At 50.7% G+C, this 17,547-nt stretch overlaps 1 protein-coding gene across 3 annotated transcripts in view; it reads left to right on the top strand.

The window, feature by feature from the left end:
- The first annotated feature begins 9,549 nt into the window (after window positions 1–9,549).
- CAMSAP1 (calmodulin regulated spectrin associated protein 1) overlaps window positions 9,550–17,547 on the top strand; it is a 65,905-nt gene continuing 57,907 nt past the window's right edge. For all 3 annotated transcript variants that reach the window (XM_021718858.1, XM_008070659.1, XM_008070658.1), the window contains exons 1-2: window positions 9,550–9,810; window positions 10,776–10,937. In XM_021718858.1, coding sequence (XP_021574533.1) covers window positions 9,751–9,810; window positions 10,776–10,937 — 222 coding nt within the window. In that variant the 5' untranslated portion in view covers window positions 9,550–9,750. The remainder of the gene's footprint in view (window positions 9,811–10,775; window positions 10,938–17,547) is intronic.

The following is a 17,547-nucleotide window of genomic DNA, read 5'->3' as shown; positions in this document are numbered from 1 at the left end:
TGCTGGGGAGGGGTGTGCGTCGGGGTTGGCTGTGTTGTGGGGGAGATCTCTTGCCCTTGCTCCCTGCTGTTATTGGGCTCCCTGTTGATACCCCACCCGGTTCTGCCGGCTGGTCTGGTTGTGTGGGTAGGACTCCCAGTCCACCCAGGGCAAAGAGGAGCATGCCTGGGAGTTGGGAGCCTCAGTCCTGGGCCAGTGCCTGCTGGTGAGTGGCCATGGATGCCTGTCCTGTGTTGGTCCTCCAGTCAGGGCCCCAGTGCATTTTGACCTTCTCTCCACCTGCCCAAATCCTGTGCTCATGTCATGTGTGGTTCCTGGGTTTTATGGTTGTGGTGGAGGAGAGGAGCAGGGAGGTGAGCCTGTACCATCGGCCTGACCAGAAGTCCCTCTGGCGCTGAAAGGTCTGCACATTGTCTTTGGAGGTCATGTTTTACTGTGCTGTTCTGTGTGTGTAGATTTTAAATCCTGCCAACATTTTGTAATGCTTCTCAAAACTGTGGTTTTGTGAATTTTACGAGGACTGGATAGCTCTCACCAGGCTGTATGTAAATACTGGCTCTGCTCTGCCTTTCCTTCCTCTCTTTGTGGCACCCAGTGCATCTGCTGTTCCTCTTCCCTGCTGTTCCTTCCCTCCTGGGTATCGTTGTTTTTCCTTTGGTACTGTCTTGTGCCTGATCTTCTCATTTATTAATTCTCTCATCTGTATCCGATCTGCCGTTCAACATAAAATAAAATTTAATGTATTTTTCTGTTCTTTTTCTAATCTGTCAAGTTCTTTTTTCTTTTATTCTTTAATTTCCACTTTTCTGCCAGCTTTTTTTTTTTTTTTTTTTTTTTGAATTGGAGTCTCACTCTGCTGCCCAGGCTGGAGTACAGTGGCACACTCATGGCTACCCTAGCATCGACTTGCTGGGCTCCGGCGATCCTTCTGCCTCAGCCTTCCAAGTAATCAGAACTACAGGTGTGCACTACCACGCCCAGGTAATTTTTGATTTTTGATTGTAGAGATGAGGTCTCGCCAAGTTGGCGGAGCTGGTCTCGAACCCACAGGCTCAGGCAGTCTACTTACTTCGGCCACCCAAAGTGCTAGGATTACAGGCTGAGTCACTGAGCCTCTGCCAGTGTTTTTAATGTGTCTTTTTTTCCTTCCCTTGTCCTCAGTATGGTTATTTGAAGTCTGGCTGGTCCCTCAGTTTGTGGGGTCACCTGTGGATTTCAGCAGCTTGATGAAATGTCTACACATGATTTTCTTGGAGCATGCTCTTTTTGGGGTCTCTAGTCTTTCCCAATCTGTAAGTTGGTGTTGCTTGCCAGGTTCAGGGAGATTTGGTTTATTCATCTGCTTTCCCTGTGCCCTTCTCCTTTCTACACCAACATGAGCGTTGGCACCCTGGTGTCATTGCACACGCTCCCCAGACACGTTCTGTCCTGTCGACTTCCTCTCTCTGTTCTTTGGAGAGGACCATTTCTGGTATCTGTTTTCACATTCACTGACTGTTTCTGCCATCTTTGGTCTTCTGTTGAAACTGTTCTATGTACTTCATGTTGATACTGTATTTTTTGGTTCTGAAGTTCTGGTTGTTTGGGGAAGTTTTCGTTTCATCATGAAGCTGCTGTAAAGTCATCCCAACACCAGCACCTGGGGCTTGGGGCTGACGGTGGTCTTTTCCTTGGATTGGCTGTGTTCTCTTAGTTCTGTATGTGTGAGTGGCTAGGGGTAGTGTCAGGACATCTTGAGCATGACTTTGTGAAGCTATTTTGTGGGCCCTGTTCACATCCTTTGGATGGTGTTGATTTGGTTCTGCAGCTGCACTGTGATAACCCCACTGGGTTCAGGCCATGAGTCTGCTTTGCCCTCTGTGGGCCATGGGTTCTCCCAGCTTTTGCCTTGTGGCCCCAGGTCCATGTGGCCATGGAGCCATGTGGCCATGGAGCCAGGCTGGGACGGTGCAGGTTCATGCACCCAGTGACAGCGAGGGACCTTTCTCAGCTCTCCTCTCTTAGATCTCTTTCTGGCTTCAGGAAGCCCTTTTCTCATCTCTGCCCTCAAGACAGGGCTCCTGTCAGTCTCTGCTGCTCATGCTGCCTCTACACAGCCCTGCAACTGGCCACCTGGGACTGACTGGAAGGGAGAGCCCCTCCAGCTTGCGGAGCCCTCCTTGCTGGTCCTCCCAGGGTCTTCACTGTGTGTGCCTGCTGCTTTGTGCCTGGGCTGCCCTGGTCAAGCAGGCAGGACAGAGAAAGCAAAGCTGAGTCCCTGGGTGGAGGGGGACTGTCCTGCCATGCACCCATAGGTGCTGCTTCTCGGAACCGGGGCAGTTGCATTTGCGTTTGCCCGGGGTGTCAGTTGCAGGGGCCAGGCAAGGCGGTCCTGGGCTCTCCTGCCCCTTGCTTCTGCTGGCTCTGTTTGTGGTATTGGTTGCTCTGCTTAACCACTTGCTTTTCGTGATGCACTCAGATTTTAGGGTAATCTGAGTCTAGATGGTGTCTCTCCCCAGGGAGCATTGACATCTGCTTCCAGGAGCCCCCGCCACTCCCTAAGTTTTCGAATGGAGGACTACAGCGGAGCTCTGAAGCTGTGAGACTGGGCTCCAGGTGCATGCCTGCTACTGAGTGTGCCTTTGAGGTCTACCCCCAGGTACATGCCTGCGCCTGAGTGTGGCCTTCGAGGTACCCCCCCAGGTGCATGCCTGCTCCCAAGTGTGCCTTCGATGTTCCCCCAAGGTGCATACCTGCTCCCAAGTGTGCCTGTGAGCTCCACCCCGAGGTACATATCTGTTCCCGAGTATGGCCTTTGAGGCCTGCTTCCCCCCATGTGCACGCCTACTTCAAAGTGTGGCCTTCGAGGTTCCCCTCTAGATGCACACCTGCTCCCTAGTGTGGCCTTTGAGTCCTCTCTCCAGGATCACACCTGCTGCTGAGTGCACAGCCTGACTGATGTGTGTGGCTGGGTCCATTTGGCAGGCCCAGGAGGCACATTTTGTACTTGGAGACCTGAGATGCCAGAAATGCAGTGGACTGCTTTTCTGCCTCTTATGATGTAGCCAGATGCTCCTGGGGGAAGGGTGGGTACCTCCAGGTGCAGTGCTCCCATGCTGGACGCTCCGTATGGCACCATCCTGGACTTGGCCTGCCAGTGCTCACCGTGAGCAGCTTCCCATCTGTTAGCTGCCCAGGCCTTGGGGTGTTGACTGTGTCTGCTGCCCTTCCAGCTGTCTGCTGGGGAACTGGTTGGGGTAGTGGGGTCCACATGACTGGCGACTTTCTCCCACATAGTCTCTGGAGGTCCTTCTGTGCTCACGTGTCCATCTGCCTGCCACTGCTCGCTTCATCGGGGTGGGTTGTGCAGTGTGTATTGTAGCTGCACCAACCACGCTCCTCAGATGTCGTGTTACTCTTCTGTGAGTTTGCCTTAGAAACCTGGGGGAGTTGGAAGTTCTGTCCTTATGGGGCCTTCTTGAGGCGGGTGGAACTGGTCCTGCCTCTGGGTGGAGAGCCTCGGGTGGTGTCACCTGTGCTTACCTGTTCCCATTTGTCACCCTCTCAGGACATGATCTTACACTCGGCACCGTCCTTTAGAATGCTGTTGAAGCATTGTACCTGTTGTGCTTAGTTTCATCCTGGGCCATTTCATTGTCTAGGACATGACACGTATGAACAGATATCTGTCTAGCTCCTTCTCTGAGTCTACTTCCCCTCTCTGAGGGCTCTGAGCCTCTTCTACAGGACTGGCTGGAGGCCGAGCTTGCATCTGAGCCTGCTGCAGCTCAGGAGAGGCAGTCATGGGCACCTACTTGTCTCTGGCACCTGTGCCCCTGCAGATAGCATGCTGCTTTGTTACTGGCTCTTCCTGGCAAGTGATCCAGTGGGCTCCACCCCATGGGCTGTGTAGGAGGGAGTTGGGGCAAGGGTAGGAGTGACCTGGATTCAGGAAACTGTCTCTTTCACCTCATATTGGGATTATCTCTGTGGGTGCCTTATGTCTAGACTGGCAGAGATAGCATCTTCTAGGTAGAGATAGTCACAGTCATCTCTGGGGCCTCTGCAGAGGCAGCTCTCAGCTTATGTCAGATGCTGGTGCCTAGGCCACCCGCAGGTAAGGTGAGGTGAGGGTGAGTTGGTCTGAGTGGGGCCTGGGCGAACACTCCCTGCTCTTTGCGTCTCGGGGCCCAGTCTCTCTTTCTGGGGCCGACCTGAGGCTCTTGGTATCCCAGGCTTTCAGTTAGATGGTGGCTACCATTGTGGCACTACCTGAGGGTTCTCTACTGTGTGCTGCCATGGAAGAGTTGAGGATAGTGTGGACAATTCAAGCTCTGCCTGGCCAGCAAGGGTAGCCTTGGTGTCGAAGGCAGTGGAGTGAGCTTTTCCTGACTGTCCTTTAGCCGTGTCCATGGGAGCTGAAATGCCACGTGGCCTGTAAGTGCCAGCCTCAGCACATAGCCCAGAAGGCGGCCCGTGTCTTGGATGGAAGAGGGGTCACTGAGGTTCAGGGATGTCCACAGGAGGCTGAGCCAGGGCTCAAGGCCAGGCGACTTGCTGGGCCCTGCCCAAGAGACGCTAGCATGCGGACTCCTGCTGCCCTTTGAATGTCCTCCCGCATTGGGCATGGTTCTCACTTGGGCTGCACTCTGTCCCTTCCTAGGGCCTTTCCACAGGTACCAGCAGAGTCCTTCCCCATGTCGGTCCAGCTGGCAATGGCCAGTGCCTACTGACAGCTATTGATGCCACATGCTCAGAGCCACAGGCCTTGTCCCCTGCCTGCATCCCGTGTGAGCTTCTGTCCGCCCTCTGTAGCCCCTACTTTACCCCACCCCCTGGTCTGGGCTCCCCACTCAGCGGACACCTGCCTCCTGCTTTACAGAGTGAGACAGTCGAGTGTCACTGTGTCCCGCATGCACACCTGCCTGCATCTGGGCCTAGGTCCATCCTCTGCCTCCTGAGGGCCTCCTTCCCCAGGCATCAGCCCTTCCTGCTGACACAGGCAAGAAGCCCAGGAAAGACTGAGAAGTGGGTCTTCTTTCTCAGCAATAAAGCACATGTGTGTTTCTCTAGTCCTTAAGACACGTCTGATATGGGCACACTGTCCCCTCAGCAGAGAGGCCATGGTTCTTGCTCTCCTTCCATGTCCATGACTGCCTTGTTCTGGTCCTTGGAATGCACTTCCTGAAGCCACCGACTGAGTCCAGTGGACACTGTAGTCTTTGGCGTTGGTCACTGATCACCCTCCTTGAAATGGCCTCCCTCTCTGGCCTTGTCAGCCCTTTGTTCTGCCACTTGGTTCTTCCCCGGTCACTTCTCAGTCTTTCCTGGGCTTCTTGCCTGTGTCCCGGGCATTTGGTGGTCCCTAGAGTTCTCCCTGTGCCCAGTGCTTCTGGGTGACTTGTCCCCCGTGGGCATCCATATCCACGCTTTCCTCCCATTGGAGCCACTCCCATTGGTCCCACAGGCATTGCATCCAGCATGGAGCTCATCTCCCATGCCTTGACTCCTCCCCTCCATGCCCCGGCCTCTTGTGGTAGGAAAGGGGCCACCCTGCACCAGCCAGCAGGGTCAGGGCCTTGGTGTCCTTCATTAAGTTCTGGCCCATTACTTCTGCTTTCCCGGGGCTACCTGTGCATCAGCCTCCATTCTCCCCCTGGTAACTGGCAGCTGTGGCCAAGCCCCCCTCCACTCCTTCCTAGGAACTCCAGCAGCGCTGTCTCCTCTCCCACAGACCTCCATGCTCTCTGCCCCTCCTGGGCAGGCTTGCAGCAAGGGCTCAGCTCAGAGCCTGGCACTGAGTTCAGACTGTCCAGCTCATCCCTCAGGGACAGTTAGAACCGCCATTGCTTGCTAAGATGTTCTCACATCACTGTTGCCTGCTTTTCCTTGCCCCAGTACCTGCCCCGCCTGACTGCTGCCTTCTCTGGGAAGCTTTTCTATCTGTACCCCTTACTACCTCCCCGGGCTCCGACAGTCCTCCTGGTGTGGCACCCCCATGGTTTGGAAGCTGCCTGTTGGTTTTCTGTCCTTAGAGACCAACTCAAGCTGTGACTCTTACCTCCTCTTTTGATGTCCCAGCATTGTTGTATGTGTTCTGGTTCACGTAGATGCTTAATAATTGTTGAATGAGTGAATAATTCTGATGAGTTATCTTATTGATTTATAGAAGAAATGAAAAATAAACTCCAATTCTCTGGTTTCTCTTCAGATCGCATACATCTTTTGCCTTTTACTAAAGATTTCCATGGAGAGGAACAATTCTGAGTCTTAACCCAATTTTTTGAGGCCTTGCTCCTGCAAGGCTAACAATGTTGTGGAAAAAAAGAGTTTTTAACAAGTGGAAAAAAAAAAGCTCCTAGCAATAGAGTCAAGGCATTACAAAACTCTTTTTTTAAAAGCTGTTGCTGAGTTTGATCAAACACTAGAGATTTCAGCACTGTGCACACAACTCCCCTGGCAGGTGACTTTGCTGAAGTTCAGCCCAACATCTTAGGGCAGTGTTGTCAGCAGGGCCATAGAGGGTGTGGCCTGGGGGCAGGGGCATGGGGATGGAGGGGTAGTACATTGATGGGCCCAGTGGGGCTGGGGGCAAGAAAAATGCCTAGTTGGGAGGGCTTTGTCATGTAAATGCCCCATTTTCCTTAAACTCTCAGAATCCCCAATCTGAGATGTATATGGATCTGTTGTGATTCATAATCATATATGATGAAACACTGATTGTATGAGTCACTTTCTTTTTTTTTTTTGAGTCAGAGTCTCACTCGGTCGCCCCGACTGGAGTGCAGTGGCCCCTCCCGGCCACCACAGCCTGGACCTGCTGGGCTCCGGCGATCCTTCCGCCTCAGCCTTCCAAGTAGCTGGAACTATAGCCACGCGCTACCATGCCCGGCTCATTTTTGATTTGTTGTAGAGATGAGGTCTCGCCAAATTGCCCAGGCGGATCTCAAACCTGCGGGCTCAGGCAATTCACTCACCTCAGCCTTCCAAGGCGTGGGATTACAGGTGATTACCTTTGAAAGTGGGCTCCCCATCCCTGTACCGTGCCCCTCCCCCACTGAAAATGTGTGTGTTTGGTCCATTGGAAAGAAATGTAACATGGTGAACCTCTTCACTCAGCTTTGAGGACTCCCTGGCTTCGCACTCACCCTGAGTTTGCTTTTTCCAGCCTTGCCAGGTTACTGCCCTGAGGTAGACGGTGTCTCTCTGCACCTGTGGTGTGGATATTGCCACCCTTCCTGGGTCCACCATTGCCATCTGAGGCCAGCCAGCTAGCCAGCTACTCTGGGTCTCATCTGACCGACCTGCCCTGCCCCAGCTCCATCCTGAGGGGTCCCGGAAGATCTCGTGCTAGTTTATATGGTGCTAGTTTCTACCCTTCCAGAGAGAAGGGTGTCACAGTTTTCCTGCAGGAGAATGACTTAGCCCAGGCCCCATACATCTCATGGAGATGATGGCTAGGCAGTTCAGGGGAGCGACTGGGCCAGAATGTACTCTTGGGGTCACCATGTGTCTTTGGTCTTTTAAGCCCGAGTGGAGCAGGTCATCTGGAATTAGATGGGAAGTGCCTTTCTGGTGTTTGGGGGCATGAGGGGACCTAGCACAAGAGAGTACGGTGGGACAGATAGTGAGGTGGTAGAGCACAAAGAGGGCGGCTCTCGCCAGGAGCCTGGATCTCGGCGAGTCCTGAGTGAGATAAAAGCAGAAGGCAACTGTTGTGCCCCTCCAGCAGCCAGTGTGAACCTCTTCACTCAGCTCGAGGACTCTCTGGCTTTGCACCCGCTCTTACTTCCCTCCCTCTAGAACCAGTCCCATGGCCCATGCGTGTTTTCCTGGGCTTCCCGGCTGTCCCACCATCTCCTCTTGCCCTGGCCGGCTAACTCCGTGGGGGGGTAAGGTGGCTCCCTCTCTCCTGTTGCCTCTTGCTCAAGAGCAGAGACCTTCCTGCTGTTTATCCCTTTTATCACTGACTGACCCCATGTGTTTGAAACTCCAGAGGGCTCTGGGCATGAGGTTGCACAGTGAGGTTGACCGGTATGGGTTTTGATCCTGGCTCTGTCCACTCAGCCAGCCTTCCAGAGCCGGCTCTGACCACCCAGGACTGCTGTGGTGACCAGTTAGATGCGCGCGACATGCCTACACGGAAGTACTGTGTACATGTGGCTGCCACTGTGTAGCAGTAAGAGGCCAAGTGTGGTGTGTGACAAGACTCCACAACCCATCACTTGGTGGCACAGGGCTCAAGAAGGTCATGCTGGTGTAGAGAGTCAGAGGGTGGAGGCATGCTGCTGCTGCTAGGAATTCTTGCCAGCAGCTCTCCAGTGTGGGTGTGGGAGCGCTGGGTGCAGGGCTTGAGAAGGTTGTGTTCGTGATGGACAGAGGGCAGAGACATGCTGCTGAGAATCCTTGCCAACTGCTCTCCTGGGTGTGGGAGCGCAGGAAGAGGGCGTCTAGCCTCACAGTGCTCATCTCTTGTGTCAGCACTAGGGGTCGGTGAGCTTTCCTCATTTGATGTTCTTGGAGTCAGTAGCTCTTTCTCCACTCTTCCGTAGGTGTGGATAGCTACAGAAGGTACCATGGGTGGCACTGCTGTCTGCACCACCTGCCTTGGCAGAGTCTTGGGACATGGAGCATGCAAAAGGCCTGGGGTTCTCGCGTTTCCCAAGTGCATCTGACTGCAAAGACCCTCCCCTCGATCTTGTGTGTGTTGATATCTTGTAAGAGTGTGAGGGGCATGGCTGGGGCTGCTGTGTGGACTTGGGACCTTCTAGAAAAGTGGATGGAGCCCATATGACACGTGACTGTCCCTAGTGTGCCTTTGTGGGAGGTAGTGTATGTAGTGGTTAAGAGGATACTGTATGCTCTCTGGGTGAGATTGTGTGGATTCTTGCTGGCTTCTGCCTCTGTGACCAGGGGCACTTGACCTTTTCTGAGCCTGAGTTCCTCGGTTGTCATATGGAGTGGTCCTGATCTGTTGGCATCGTGATGACAGATAAGCCCTGTGGTTCATGGGGAGAGCCTGCTGCTGCCTGGTCCAAAGGTGGATGGAGGCTCGTGGCTGCTGTTCTGTGGTCAAGGTTACAGGGTCCCATATCTGGCTGTCTCTGTAAAGGCCATGGGTGTTTGACCTCTTTTGTCACCTCTGATTTGACATCATGGGTATGCTGCGCTTGCTTGCTGTGGCTGGTGCTGCCTGTGCCCACATGCCCCCTCCTCTGGTGTCACTGGGCTCTGCACAGTCTTGGCCTGGCTACATCTTGGTTTCCCCTCGGCCTCTTGCATGCCCTGTGACTTGCACATCTTGATATTGGAGGTCATGGTGGTAGACACGAGATGACTGGGGTTGTCCATATCCCCAAGGATACTGGATGTTCTGGTTGCCTTTGTCAGGATAGAAAGTGGTGGACTATCGAAGTAACCTGGGATCTTTCATGCTGTTGGTTGCCAGTGCGTGGATCATGCTTTGGTCTGGGTCGTGCTGAGGGACACCAGTGGGTGGCGTTGTCCTGTGGCAGTTGGGATTCTGGATGTGTGCGTGCTGCTCACATATCGTCCCACGTTATTCTAGATAACATCCCCGAGGACCTCCGTGACCCCTTCTACATTGACCAGTATGAGCAAGAGCACATCAAGCCACCTGTGATCAGGCTGCTGCTGTCCAGTGAGCTATACTGCCGCGTGTGTAGCCTTATCCTCAAGGGTGACCAGGCAGCTGCCCTGCAGGGACACCAGTCTGTCATCCAAGCCCTGTCCCGGAAGGGCATCTACGTGATGGAGAGTGACGACAGCCCTGTGACAGACCCCGACCTCAGCTGCGCCCCCATCAAGATGGTGAGTGCTTGACGGCTGGGTAGCGTGAACGCAGAGTGCGACTGGGAAGGGGGTGCCTATGCGGTGTGTCCCTTCGTGAGTTATGTGTTGGTTAAGCCCAGACTTGTTTTGGAAAACAGATTAAAGCGGCTTCTTTTGGCCCTTTTCCTCATTACGAATGCTTTATTCACAGCAAGATTGAGGGGAGATCTGTCAGTAAAAACATTCGGGGGAAGCTTTACAGATGATGTGAGGCTTAACTGTTGAACCCCTTCTGTGCCATGCATGCCTTCTAGGTGTTTTTGTGCTAAAGTAAAGAAATGTGTGCCCTTTCCTCCCCTGAGCAACCCTGCTCCCCTGTCTCTAAAGCCATACTACTGATGTCCCTGTCAAACTGTTCTAGGTCTAAACCATCTTTAGTGCCTCCCTCATTTCTTATTGAGGTAGTTCATTGGCATTTTGCCTCTGTGACTTTTCACTGTCAGGTTTGTGAGTGAAGAGAATGTTCCTTGTGTTTTGTGAAGACATGGCACGAAACTGTTGTGCAGTTTTTACCTGCAGAGCTCTGGACTGATGACCAGAGACCTCTGGTGGTCAGCAGCCTTGGCCAGTTTCCTCATTGTACCATTCCCCAGCCTGAGTAGGAACACCACTACCAACCAAGGGGGTCCCTCAGGGGTATTGGGGCGATCACGAAACAAAACAAGGAGGAACAAAACACACCACCCTGCAGGCTGTGGAGCTGGCCTTCCCTGGCCTGGGGAGGGGCTCTTGAGTCCCTAATCGTCCTAAGGCTCATTGACTAAAACACTAGGCTTGAAGTGATGGGAGGAAGGGCAGATCGTACTATTTCTGTCCCAAAAAGGAGATGAAGTAAAGAAGTGAGGTCAGATTTGGGGTTTGAACAGATTTCCTGTTGAACAGACTTGGGGTTAGAGCACAGTAAGGGGTGGGCTTGGGGGTATAGCTGTTGCCTCTGCCCCCAGAGTGCCCACATGGCGATGGTGGACGCCCTGATGATGGCCTACACTGTGGAGATGATCAGCATCGAGAAGGTGGTGGCCAGTGTCAAGCGCTTTTCCACGTTCAGTGCCTCCAAGGAGCTCCCATACGACCTGGAGGATGCCATGGTGTTCTGGATTAACAAGGTGAGTGCCCGCCAGGGCTTGCTTCCCTTGGCTGGTCCTTGTCCTCTGAAGACTGCATGCTTCGTGTCACGGCGAAACCCGTCCTGGGTACCCTCATTTGAACGTCTAGAAGTGTGTCTGCTGTGATTGAGAAAGCAAAGTGAGCAGGCGTCCCCCTTGAATATCAGAGTGGGGGATGAGTCATGTTGATGTGCCGTCACTTGTGGTTTAAGTGAGGAAGGGCCTTTGCTTTCATTTCGTGCCCCTTTAGGCAATAAAGGAGCACTTGTCTCTAGAAGGTGCTTTGATTATTGAGAGAAAAATGGCATCTTCTCAAATACCGTTCTTTCCTTTGCACTTAGACACTTATAGTGTGGTTTTTATGCAATATTTGTAAGGAATGTTTATTTTTGGTAGTGTGTTGTTACTTATGGGGTTGCTTTACCAAAGCCTTTGGTTAGTAAGCATCTTTGTTTGCAAAAGGGTGTTGCGGTGTGGGCATTGGCAAACAAAGGAGTAGAGATGGGCAATTTTGTGAAAGATTGTGGCCATGTGTGCTGCGTGAGAGCTGTGTGGCATCTGCAATTACTTGGTTATGTGGTTTGTACCTGCATAGCCAGGCCAGTGGCTGTGTGACAGGCTAGCCTTCTTGTCGGGAGTTGGCAGAGCCTGATGCCATGACTTCCTCTAAGACAGTGACCCTGCTGTCTGGTTGGTTTTCTACCCAAACTCGATCATGGGGAGTTGGGAGGATGGGCAGACCCCTTTAAATCTCATAATCCTGTGGTGAGGTGGAAGGCAGAAAGCTGCTGGGCATTCTAGAACTCACTGGAGCCTATGGGCTCAAGTTCTGGCTAGGGCCGTCTCTACCTCACTCTGCCTCTTGGTGGTGGGTGCCAGGTTTCACTCTCTCTCTGCCCATGAGGACACCTCTTTATGGTGGGAACTGTGTGTTCATGCTGCATCTGCTCATGAAGATGTCTCTTTGTGGTTGGTGCTGTATCTCATTCTGTCTCTGCCCACGAGGATGCCTCTTGGTCATAGGCACTGTATTTTACTGCACCTCTGCCCATAAGAGCGCCTTTTTGTGATGGCCACCAGGTCTCTGCCTCTGCCCACAAAGATGCCTCTTGGTGGTGGGCGCCAGGTCTTACTCTGTCTCTGCCCATGAGGATGCCTCTTGGTGGTGGGCACTGTGTCTCACTCTACCTTTTCCCATGAGGATGCCTCTTGGTGGTGGGCACCATGTCTTACTCTACCTCTGCCCATGAGGACGCCTCTGTGATGGGCACCAGGTCTCTGCCTCTGCCCATGAGGACTTCTCTTGGTGGTGGGAACTGTGTCTCATGCCGCTTCTGTCCATAAGGACAGCTCTTCATGGTAGGCACTGTGTCTTCCTCCACTTCTGCTCATGAGGGTGCCTCTTAGTGGTAGATGCTGTGTCTCACTCTACATCTGTCCATGAGGACACCTCTTGGTGATGGGTATCAGATCTCTGCCTCTGCCTACAAGGATGCCTCTTGGTGGTAGGCACTGTGTCTCACTCCATCTCTGCCCATGAGGACACTTCTTGGTGGTGGGTGCTGTGTCTCATGCCGCTTCTGCCCATGAGGATGCCTCTTCATGGTAGGTGCTGTGTCTCACTCCACCTCAGCCCACGAGGACACCTCTTGGTGATGGGTGCCATGTCTCACTCTGCCTCTGCCCATGAGGATGCCTCTTGTTATGGGTATCGTGTCTCACTTGTCCCCTGGTCTTTGTCTGACAGCATGCATGTGGAAAGTGGTCACAGTGATTCTGTTGAAACCTGGTCTTTAGGATGGTGCGCGTTTCCAGGGGAGTTTGACCTGGGTGACATTCCTGTAATCCTAGCAGAAGCTTCCTAGGGTCAAAATTCAAATTTTAACTTTTCTTTCTTTCTTTCTTTCTTTTTTTGAATTGGAGTCTCATTCTGTCATCCAGACTGGAGTGCAGTGGCATGCTCCTGGCCACCGCAGCCTCGACCTGCTGGGCTCCGGCGATCCGTCCACCTCAGCCTTCCAAGTAGCTGGAACTACAGGCGTGCGCTACCATGCCTGGCTAATTTTTATGGTTTATTGTAGATATGAGGTCTCGCCAAGTTGCCCAGGTGGGTCTTGAACCCGCGGGCTCAGGCAGTTCACTTACCTTGGCCTCCAAAATCACGGGATTACAGGCTGAGCCACCGAGCCCAGCCCAAATTTTAACTTTTCTTTAATAACTTTTGCTGATTTTTTCTCTTATGATAAAAGAAATGACATGGATATTTTGGAAAATTTAGAAACGGTGGATGAGCAAAAACCCAAAATGTGAATTACTCATAATCTTACCATCCATGAAAATAGTATTTTGATAAAAATTCTTTTTCTTTTTTTTTTGAGTTGGAGTCTCACTCTGTCACCCAGACTGGAGTGCAGTGGCCGCTCCCGGCCACCGCAGCCTTGACCTGCTGGGCTCTGGCGATCCTTCTGCCTCAGCCTTCCAAGTAGCCGGAATTACAGGTGCGCGCTCCCATGCCTGGCTGATTTTTTGATTTATTGTAGAGATGAGGTCTCGCCAAGTTGCCCAGGCGTGTGTGATGTATTAGGAGTTCATCATGCATTGTCCTTTAAGAGACTTGTACTCAGCAAGGTGCTGGACAGTGCATGTCTCCCCATTGGGTCAGAGCTTGATGTCAGCTGTACAGGAGGCTATCTGTGGCCTGGCTATGGTCTCAGGGATGTTGGGGGACGAGCTGCCTCCTCTCACTCTGTGAAGTGGGCTCTGTGTGCAGTCAGGATGATTCCCCTCAGAAGTAAGGGATGGTTGTGATAAAATGTTCATAGCTGAGGACTTTTGCTTGTTCTTTTTTTTGCTGAATCTGACCCTAAAGACGGATCATTTTCCTTATACTGTTAGTCTATATGGATGTCTTTTCCCATGTCTTCCCCATACATTATAGGCTGTTAAAATTTACTTGCCAATTTGAAAGGTGAAAATAGTGTCTTTTTCTATGTCTTCATTCCTGGTAAAGTTGAAGTTTGAAAAATAGAGCATATGTTTGGCTGTTTTTCTTTCTTCTGGTGAGTTGCTTGTTTGTTATCTCTGCCTATATTTCTTTGGGGAGGGGATACGTCCCTTTACCCTGCTTGAGCAGGTTTTTCCCATGCTTCCTACATATTTATAAATCCCCAGGGTGTTGCCTTTGTGTGTATGTGCATTCAGTGTGTATTCACAAGACAGTCTTTATGTATCCAGAGGCGTCATTTTCCTTGCATGTATATTCTTGTTCCTACCACCATATTTTGAAGAAATACCACTGTAATCCTGGCTCCTGACTTGTCATGAGTTGACATTGTCCACTGATTTAGGATTGTGGCAGACAGTGATGACAGCTCACGTGGCTCTCTGCTTCCATCTTTGTCATTCTCCCATGGTCATGTTAACAGCCGTGGGCACATCCGTGGTCAGACTCTGTTCCATGCTCAAATACGTGTCTTCACAGCTTGGACTGTGCTTTTCTTGAACTTTGCTTAAGTGTTTATGACCTTTTCTCTCACTCATTGTTTATCTTTGTATTCAGTGTTTTCCATGTTTTACTGTTCCTAAGACATTTCAGTGTGGATTTCAGTTACTTTTGTTGTGGTAACATCTCGTTCTGGAGATTTCTCTCTGGTGCAGGGTGTAAGACTGGCTGGGTGCTTCCCATTCTTAGCTTCTATGTAGGGTGTAAGACTGGCTGGGTGCTTCCCATTCTTAGCTTCTAAGGTGTCTTTTCCTGTGCCAACGCCTGATTTCCAGAAAGCCCACTCTCATCGTGGTCTCGCCCCACCCCACCCACTATACCTTGGGCCCTCCAGTGTGACTTCTGGGTGCCCTGCAGCTTCAAGATATGCCTGAGTTTTGGTACCTTCACTGTGCTGGTGGGCCCCCCCTTAAGAGTGCTGCCTGTTTAGCAAGCTTTGGCTTCTGGAGGATTTCCATGATGATACGATTTCCTCCAGCACCAGCTCTTCGATGCCTGCTGATATCTGAGTTCCTTTGAAGCTTGGCCATGGGCACCATGTTTCCAAGAGTCATGCTGTGCTGGTACATTTTCACATAGACCCAGGGTTCTCTCACACCCGTGTCATCTGCCTCCTCCAGGCCTGGCCTCAGCTGGGCGTATTCCAGAGGGCTAACGCCATGTGTTTCTGAGATGGTGCCTTTCTGCATGAGTCTTCCTACCTTCCCTTGGTGGTTGCCTCTAGGTGGAAAGCTGCCTTCCTGGCACTGGGGCACTGCCCTGCCATCTTCCTGCACCAGGCTCTGTGTCCTCTGTGTGACTCGGTGACCTCACTGTAGTTATTCTTTCTCAGGTGTTCTGAAGTTCTTCTATGAACCACCTTGCTGGGGCGCTTTTTATTTTTATTGGTGCCCAGATGGTTGCTTTTGTCTTTTTTAAAAGTGGCTTTGTGGATAAATAACTTACATGCAGTCACTGAATCCGATACCTTGAGTTCTGACGAGTGACTTTTCGTTTACCAATCACCATTCAAGATAACGTTTCCATCACCCCAAGATTGTTCCTTCAGACTTCTTGCAGTTAACCCTTCACCCCAGGCCCTGGTAGCTGCTGAACTGCTTTCTTCACTGTGGATTAGCTTTGTTTCCTCCAGATTTTAATAAAAATGGGACCGTGTGGTGTGTCCTCTTTTTGCATCTAGCGTCTTTTACTGGACAGAATATTTTTGAGATTGATCCGTGGCATCGTGTCTGTCAGTAGTTTAGTTCTGTTTGTGCTTATAGAATTACATTGTACGAGTGTACCATAGTTTGTTTCTGCATTCACCTGTTGATGGACCCTTGGGTTGTTTCCAGTTTTGCCTATTTTGAGTACAGCTGCTAGGAACATTTGTGTGCAAATCTTTGCGTGCAGATATATTTTCATTTCCTTGAATAAATACTTAGGAGTAGAATTGCAAGGTCATATGATAAGTATATGTAACTTAAATATATGTCTGCCTATTTAGATTAAATCTCTAGTAGAAACTGCCAAAATATCTTCCAAAGTGATTATACTCTTTTATTATTATTTTTTTTTTGAGTGGGAGTCTCACTCTGTCGCCCAGAATGGAGTGCAGTGGCCGCTCCCGGCCACCGCAGCCTCGACCTGCTGGGCTCCGGCGATCCTTCCACCTCAGCCTTCCAAGTAGCTGGAATTACAAGCGCACGCTACCACGCCTGGCTAATTTTTTGATTTATTGTAGAGATGAGGTCTCGCCTGCCCAGGCGGGTCTGAAACCCGCGGGCTCAGGCAATCCACTCACCTCAGCCTCCCAAAGGCGCGGGATTACAGGCTGAGCCACCGAGCATGATTATACTCTTTTAAACTCCCACTAGCAAGATAAGAGAATTCCAGTTGCTCTGCACTTTTGGCGACACTTGGTGTAGTCGGTCTTTTAATTTTAGCCATTTAAGTGAATGTGTAGCAGTATCCCATTGCAATTTCAATTTGCATTTTCCTAATGAGTAAAGATGCTTGTCTGTATTTGTGAAGTGCTTGTTCAAATATCTTTCCCATTTTAATTGGTTTGTCTTAACACATTGCAAGAATTTAAAAATATATGTACATAATTGGGAATCAAGTGCCTTGTCAGATACATATATGGTGAATATCTTCTCCTAATCTGGTCACCCTTTTGATTTCTTAACAGTGTCTCTAAAGGCAAAGACTTTTAAGTTTTTGTAACCTGGTTTGTCCTCTTGTGTCCTATCTAAGAAATTGTTACCTGCTCCCAAGGACATGAGAATTCTTCAGTGTTTTCTTCTAGAAGTTTTCTAATTTCAGCTCTTACACTGACCTTTGTGACTCAATTAGAGTTCATTTTTGTGAGTGACATGAGGGAAGGGTTGTGTTCATTTTTTCTTCTTATGGAGTGCAGTGCTGGAACCATCTGTGGAAGACATTTTTCTTTCCTCATTGAGTTACCTGGGCAGTGTTGTTGAAAATCACCGAAGTCACACATATATGTGCGTCTGTTTCTGGACTCGATTCTGTACTGCTGGTCTTTGTGTCTAGTTTGTAGTAATGCTAGGAATCAGCCAAAGCCTGTCTCCCAGTTGTACCCTTTTTATTAAAAAATAATTGCTTCAGCTAGTTCTAGGTCCTCTTCACGGACCTAGAATCAACTTGTTCATTTTTACAAAAAAAGCTTGCTGGCTTTTTTTTTAAAAGACAGGGTCTTGCTGTGTTGCCCAGGCTGGAGTGCAGTGGTACCATCCTTGCTCACTGCAACCTTGAATTCCTGGGCTCAGAGGATCCTCCTGCCTGAGCTTTCCAAGTAGCTAGGACTACTGGCACATACCACCATGCCTAACTAATTTTTTAATATTTTGTAGAGATGGAGTCTCGCAACGTTGCCTTGGTTGGTCTCAAACTTCTGGCTGCAAGCAGTGCTCCCACCTCGGCCTTCTGGAGTGCTGGGATGTGAGCTACTGTGATCAGCCTGGGATTTTGGTTGGAATTCATTGAAACTAGATTAATTCGGGAGGAATCAGTGTGTTATCAGTATTGCATATTTCCATCCACAAACATGCTCTGTCTCTCCATTTCATGGACTTACAGCTGCTTTTAGCCAGGTATTTGATTTTT

The sequence above is a fragment of the Carlito syrichta genome, unplaced genomic scaffold (genome assembly GCF_000164805.1).
Source record: "Carlito syrichta isolate Samal-C Ts95f unplaced genomic scaffold, Tarsius_syrichta-2.0.1 Scaffold313900, whole genome shotgun sequence".
NCBI classification, from domain to species: Eukaryota; Metazoa; Chordata; class Mammalia; order Primates; family Tarsiidae; genus Carlito; species Carlito syrichta.
Note: the sequence above shows the minus strand (reverse complement) of the source record. Positions and strands in the feature narration are given on the sequence as shown.